This window comes from Lucilia sericata, unplaced genomic scaffold (assembly GCF_015586225.1).
Source record: "Lucilia sericata isolate MDLA Ls3-8-SP2 unplaced genomic scaffold, ASM1558622v1 Contig000230F_arrow, whole genome shotgun sequence".
NCBI lineage: Eukaryota > Metazoa > Arthropoda > Insecta > Diptera > Calliphoridae > Lucilia > Lucilia sericata.
Genome location: NW_023994257.1, coordinates 8,906 through 16,060, shown reverse-complemented (window position 1 = coordinate 16,060; position 7,155 = coordinate 8,906). Strand labels below are relative to the sequence as shown.

The window sequence follows — 7,155 nt, the reverse complement described above, 5'->3', positions numbered from 1 at the left end:
AAAATTTAATTATAAAAAAGTTACAGAAAAAGAACTAAAATTATTTGTACTTTCTTGTATAAACTATTAAACTTTTTAATACATATATTCTTGAAATTCTCACTGTTTCTTTTTTAGCAATTCAAGTTTAATAGTTTTAATTTGGATATCAAGGTTTTTTATTGCCATGTTAGCAGAGTGCTCTTCCTCTTTTATTTTGAGCGATTTTTCTTTTAGTTTTATAAGGTGATCTAGTTTTGAACTTAAATCAAAATGGTATTTTTCAGCGTTAGAAAGATTTGAAATTAAGAGATTCAATTTCGTTTCAGACTTAGAATTTCCTTTCTTTATTCTTGATGGCTGATTTTCTTTATCTTCCGATTCCTGAGAATATTCACTCTTTTCCACACATTTCTCATCGTCAACTTCTATACTGTCATCATTTTCTAATAAAGCTCTTAAACTTTGTTCCTCATTTGGAATTGTCTCACTGGCGCATTTTGGTGTACCGAAGGATTTAATAGTAGACACGCCTTCAACAGCAGCCTCAATTCCTGCAGATTGAACAATTTGTTCCTCTGCTGGTGATAATAATAATTTCTCGTACGGTCCTCCACCTGTTTTTTTCTTAGACAGCTTGTTGAAGGATAGTTTCTTTTTTGCGTTATGTTTTTGGTCTGCAAACACCTAAAAATTAAGAATAAATTTTATTTTGCAATGATACTATAAAAAGGTCCGCAAGTTCATCCCATAACCTATTTAAAAGAGCCTTACCTTGCCCAGAATTTTGAATTATATTTTTGGCCAAGTTGGGATGGTTCATCATAAATTCGGCCATTAGTTCCTTCTGTTTGCCATTAATTTTGTTTATATTTGTCCTAAAAACAAATTTATTTTGAGTTGCTAAAAATATGTATACTTACATTTTAAATTCTTAAAGCAAACAATAAATGTGATAATTATTCACAAAAATTTTTTTAATAAATAAATTATTGTGTTTACGACAGCTGCTAACCTATATAATGACATTTCAAGAGAAGGCATTCGAAAGATTACTCGTTATCGAATGCCGAAATTTAAAATTTCGATACAAGTTATTCGATAAAGAATGCGGCGGTCTCAAATAATAAAATTTCGACTAAAGTCGTTCGATCACGAGACCGACGTTATGGCCCCTGATTTTTCAATATTTCCAACTAACAATTTATTAATAGATCCAATCATGTACTCAGAGTTTTTATTACTTTCAGAACAATTATTTTCAGTTTCATTAACTTCAATAATATTTACTTTTCTATTTCTATCGGATTAAAATTCGTTCCCATTTTTCTTTTTACAAACATTTGCAAAATGTCCACGTAGAACACACTTGCTACAATTTTTTTCTTTGCGGGACAATTATTTCTACTATGGGATTTATATCCACAATAACTACATATATTATCACAACTTAAATTATAGTTACCACTGCTGCTGGATTTTTGATACATTGAACTTCGCTGTTGACCACCGTAATTTCGTTGTTTAGCTTCTCTTTAAACGTTGTAAACATGTTTATCGTCTGTGATAATTTTTATTTGTTTTATCTGGATATCTGCTTGACGTGCCGTATCCATTGCAATCTTTAAGGTTAAGTCAGACTTCATTTGCATTTGTTCACTGACTTTAGCGTTAAGCATGCCAACCACAATTCTATCTCGGATCAAATCATCTTTAAGGTTTCCATAATCGCAGTTCTCCGCCAAAGAAGGCAGGTCTGTTATGAAACTGTCAATCGATTCTCCTTGCTTTTGCGCACGTGAGTTGAACTTGAATCGTTCTAAGATAAGGTTTTTGCTTGGGGTTGAAATAGTTGTTAAAATGATTTAAGGCACTTGCCAGAGTTGTTGGTGAATGGCCAAACTTCTTCACTTTTTTCACCCATTATGTAGAACAGCAAATCAATTTGTTCCTGTGGATGCTTGTAGATTGTCCAGAAACACTCATGTAACGCTCAAATCTTTTACGCCACTTAGTCCAACTTTCTGGTTGTAAAAAATTAAAAGGCTCAGAAGGAGCGACATTTGCGACAAAAACCTTTTAATTTTTGTCTTCTGTTGGGACATTAATTACTTTTTTGCTTTGAGAAAAAAAACACTTTTTTTAGCAAAAATTCGGTTTTACCGCTGCCACCATGTGTAATTTGCCAAGAGAGCTAACCAACATATTAAAGACACTTGTCACGTTTCTTAGAATTACGGCTGTATTTATAAAAACTTATTTTAGGTTTATTAAACAATTTTAGGCAAAATTCAGGAAAATCGTATTTATAAACGTGAAATAGCTTAAAACACCTTCAATAAACCATTGACAATTAGGAGAATTTTATTGTAGGCTCGACCCTTCTTTAAGCCAACAATAAGTTGTTTTTTTTAACAATTTTTTTCTCAGATAAAGATTTTTCCGGTAATTTTAGGTTGATTGCGAAAACTAATTATGGTTTCTTTTAAAATAAAATCTAAAAATTCTAATTTTAACGTTTACAAATTTGTAAATAAAATCCCAGAAAATTTTTAAACGATTATATTTTGAGGAAAAAACTCAAATCTAGGCATTATTGGATTAATGCATAAATATTTGACAATATTCCAATTGTCCAGCACTATTTTTAGGCAATTTGGAAATGCCCGTCTGTCAACCAAATGATGGACAAAATCATTTGATTTGACTTTTTCAAAGTTTGTTGGTTAAATATAATGCCATAAAGTAATTAACCATGTAAATTATATTGATTAGTGTTACACTAATGCAAAATATATTCGCCGGCATTAAAATTAGTCAAATATCAAAGAAATTTATCAATATTTGCAAAAATTTATCAAAAATTACAAGAAAAATAAGTAAAAATAAGAAAATGTGGCATAGTGATGTATATTTTGTCGCAAAATATCCGTTATTCGGATACTTTTAATAATAATTAGAAATTATATGTTATATTTATACATCTGAACTAAATAGATATTTATTAAAGCCATATATATATTTATTTTTCTTAAAAGTTTGTTTTTATTGTCAAAAATCTATTATAAACAAAACTATGAAATTAAGAAAACCGAATCAACGAATATTTTATCGTAATTGTACGCAACACTAACACATAAAATGACAGCCATATTGTACAGTGCTGCCAACTTAAACATAAATCAGCACAATAGTTAATATACGTTTATTATTTGTTTATGAATATCACAATTTTATTAATGGTTTTTAAGGCTAAAGTGTGCTTTAACTATTGAGTGCATTAAAAGCAAAATAAGATTTTTTTATAAATACAAGCGTTAATCTTTATTACAACATCACGTGTCGAGATCCAGGTTAAGAAGAATGTAAAAAATGATATTTATCTTCAATTATCGATAATGACGTTTTCTTATTAAATTGCACATAGATGTCGCGGGAGTGTATTATTTACATTAGATGTTTTCGTATATTTTGCATCTTACACTACAGTAGGAATACCAATTTTCGATAGTCGCGTAACTGAATGCGGAAACGTAATCGGAATGCAAAATAGGCGTGAATATAACAACAACGCAGAGATTGTTCTTGATTGTATGTGAGTACGTTATTGTAGCTTGTTAACGATTGATAACAAAAACAGCGTTTAGCATGTTTTTGTTGTTCTTTTTTATCACAATACATTACGACGAACTGCGACTGACAGTTACGCAACGTAAAAAAGTGATGTTTTAATAATATAAAAAATATTCAATATAAAATACAATATATAATATAATATCTATATCTATGTATATATATATAAATGAATGTGTGTTTGTTTGTATGTTTGAAAGTTATAGACTACTAAACGGCTGAACCGATCTTGAAATTTTCACAGCGTATTCCTGCATGTCTGGAATAGGTAATAGGCTACTTTTTATTTCGAAATTTCAAGTGGGCGATGAGCCACGCCCACATTAAGAAAATATAAAATCCGTATATTTGAGATAATATAACAGTTAGAGTCCTCAAATTTTGTCGGAGCCACTTTAGTGTCAATATGAACATTTAGGACAAAAAGTAGGCGGACTAGCATTAGGGGGCGTGGTACCTCCCATATAAATTAAATACAAAAATTCGTTTATCTGGGAAACTAATAGAACTAAATTCTTAAAATTTAGCACGAAGAACTTTAACATCCATGTAAACATTTTGAGTAATAAATCCATGAGGGGAGCGGCACCTCCCATATTAATTAAAAACAAAAATTCGTTTATCAGGGAAACTAATAGAACTAAATTCTTAAAACTTTGCACGAAGAACTTTAATATTCATCTGAAAATTTGTAAGGATAAAAGAGCGGACCTTCATCTAGGGGGCTTAGAGCCCCCATATGAATAAAATAGAAAAATTCGTATATCTGAGAAAATATTAGAGCTAGAATCTTTAAATTTTACTTAAAGAACTTTATATATATATATATATATATATATATATATATATATATAGAAAACTATAACAGCTAGAGTCCCCAATTTTGGTGCCTCTCACGTGAAGTAATTACAAAAAATTGTATATTCTTATCTATATATAAAACTTAATGTGTTTTTGTTTGTATGTTTGAACGTTAGAGTCCTCAAATTTTGTCGGAGGAATTTTAGTGTCAATATAATTATTTAGGACAAAAAGTAGGCGGACTATCATTAGGGGGCGTGGCACCTCCCATATAAATTAAATACAAAAATACGTTTATCTTGGAAACTTTTACAGTTATAATTTTCAAATTTTGCACGAAAAAATTTAACCTCCATCTAAACATTTTGGGTAATAAATTGGTGAACTATCCATGAGGGAGCGGCACCTCCTATATTAATTAAAGACAAAAATTCGTTTATATGGAAAACTAATGGAACTAACTTCTTCAAATTTTGCTCAAAGAACTTAAATATTCATCTGAACATTTTTGAGGAAAAAAAAGCGGACTTTCATCTGGGGGGTCTTGAAGCCCCCATATGAATCAAATAGAAAAATTTGTATATCTGAGAAACTATTAGAGCTAGAATCTTCAAATTTTACATGAAGAACTTTGACATTCATGTGAACATTTAGAGAATAACGGGCGGACTTTCAATGGGGCGCTTGGCACCACATATATGAATTAAATACAAATTTTTCATAGATATATAGAAATTGGCGAACTTGCAATAATTTGCTTGGCAGCTCTCATATGTAACATATTGTTAATCTGGAAAAGTATTGTAGTTAGAATTTTCAAAATCGATAAGTGGGTTTTTTATTTAATCAGTTTAAACGGCTAAACTGATTTTCTTGAAATTTTCACAATATCTTCCTGTATGTCTGGAAGGAGTTATAACTGCTTTTTATGTTGAAATTTCAAATGAGCGAGGTCCCACGTATAGAGTCCCCAAATTTTGTACAAGTAACTTTTGTTTAAATACAAATATTTTGGACAAAAATAGGGAGTTCAGCAAAAGCGGGCGTGGCACCTCCCATATGAAGTAAATACTAAAATCTAATTATTAAAATATGTATATCTAGAAAACTATAACAGCTAGAGTCCCCAATTTTAGTGCCTCTCACGTGAAGTAATTACAAAAAATTATATATTCTTATCTATATATATAAAAATGAATGTATGTTTGTATGTTTGAACGTTAAAGTCCTCAAATTTTATCGAAGGAACTTTAGTGTCAATATAATTATTTAGGACAAAAAGTAGGCGGACTATAATTAGGGGGCGTGACACCTCCCATATAAATTAAATACAAAAATACGTTTATCTTGGAAACTATTACAGTTAGAATCTTCAAATTTTGCACGAAAAACTTTAACCTCCATCTAAACATTTTGGGTAATAAATTGGCGTACTACCCATGAGGGGAGCGGCACCACCCATATTAATTAAAGACAAAAATTCGTTTATCTGGAAAACTAATGGAACTAAATTCTTCAAATTTCGCACGAAGAACTTAAATATTCATCTGAACATTTTGGAGGAAAAAAAAAGCGGACTTTCATCTGGGGGGTCTTGAAGCCCCCACATGAATCAAATAGAAAAATTCGTATATCTGAGAAACTATTAGAGCTAGAATCTTCAAATTTTACATGGAGAACATTGAAATTCATGTGAACATTTAGAGCATAACGGGCGGACTTTCAATGGGTGGCTTGGCACAACATATATGACATATATGAAACTCTTATACAAAAATAAAGTGCAAAAGTGCTCATGCTACATTATTTTATTGAAAAATCTGTTAAATGATTATTGAATATGGAACTTTTTTCTAAATTCATTTAGTTTATATACAATGCTACAAAAATAACTATAAAACAAATTTATTCCACCTAAAATTTTTCTGTATAACATTTAAAATTAAAGTAAATTCACTTTTTTGTCGGACAAAATAAAGTGTAAATTTTATATATCATTATTTTAATTTTATGTATATCAAAATTTTTTATCTATTTTGGTTCTGATTTGAATATCTGGATCTACTCAAGTCATTTTTGTAATTATTTTACCATTATTATTCGCAATCGCTTTCACTTTCCCTTGCTTTCTCCCATACTATTATTTTCAAAAGAAATCCGTTTTTGTTCGCTATTTCAGCGGAATTTTGTGATCAATTGTGGTCAAATATTAATCTATTAGATTTAGGGCGATGCTCTGAGCAGGTCATTCAAATTTTTCAGTGTTTTTTTTTTTACAATAATGTTTTCAACCTTAGTCGTGTGTTTGAAGTCATGAATCGGTTGAGGCATTAAGTCTCCCAAACCCATTCTTACGGCATTTATTTCCAAATTTTTATTAAATAAGCTCGTGAATTGCTCATTTGTTATTAGTTACTCCATTTTCACTAAGATTCTCGCTCTTAAAGTTGAATAATGTAACAATACCGATAGCCCTCCACCATAATATTTGAAACCTGGGGTATTGTTTTTTAAATTTTGTATATTGAAGGGCTTAATTCACACTCATTGTCGACATTTCAAAATTTTCGGTAGAAATTGGGACTCATCTGACCAACTACGTAAATTTGATCTAAAAAATATGAAATTAAATACTAAAATCGAAAAAAAATTTTAAGCTTTTAAATATGTTGGTGAAAGATTGAAGGTATGGGTCAGTTGACTCTTCGTAAGTGTCCAATTTTTAACGTTAGGTGTGGAGAA

At 30.1% G+C, this 7,155-nt stretch overlaps 1 protein-coding gene across 1 annotated transcript; it reads right to left on the bottom strand.

Annotated features, from left to right (window-relative positions):
* LOC119602422 lies at positions 1-1,531 on the bottom strand. Its single transcript, XM_037953933.1, has 2 exons — positions 1,445-1,531; positions 1-666 (listed from the first exon to the last, which is right to left on the bottom strand). Exons 1-2 carry the CDS (start codon positions 1,529-1,531, stop codon positions 100-102), a joined length of 654 nt encoding a protein of 217 aa, XP_037809861.1. The 3' UTR covers positions 1-99.
* Between the last annotated feature and the right edge of the window lie 5,624 nt (positions 1,532-7,155).

Coding starts and splice junctions, on each gene's coding strand:
- LOC119602422 (XM_037953933.1), bottom strand. CDS start 1,531: ATGTTTACAACGTTTAAAGAGAAGCTAAACAACGAAATTACGGTGGTC. Junction 667..1,444: donor TCAAAAATCCAGCAGCAGTG/GTAACTATAATT, acceptor CTTAATTTTTAG/GTGTTTGCAGACCAAAAACA.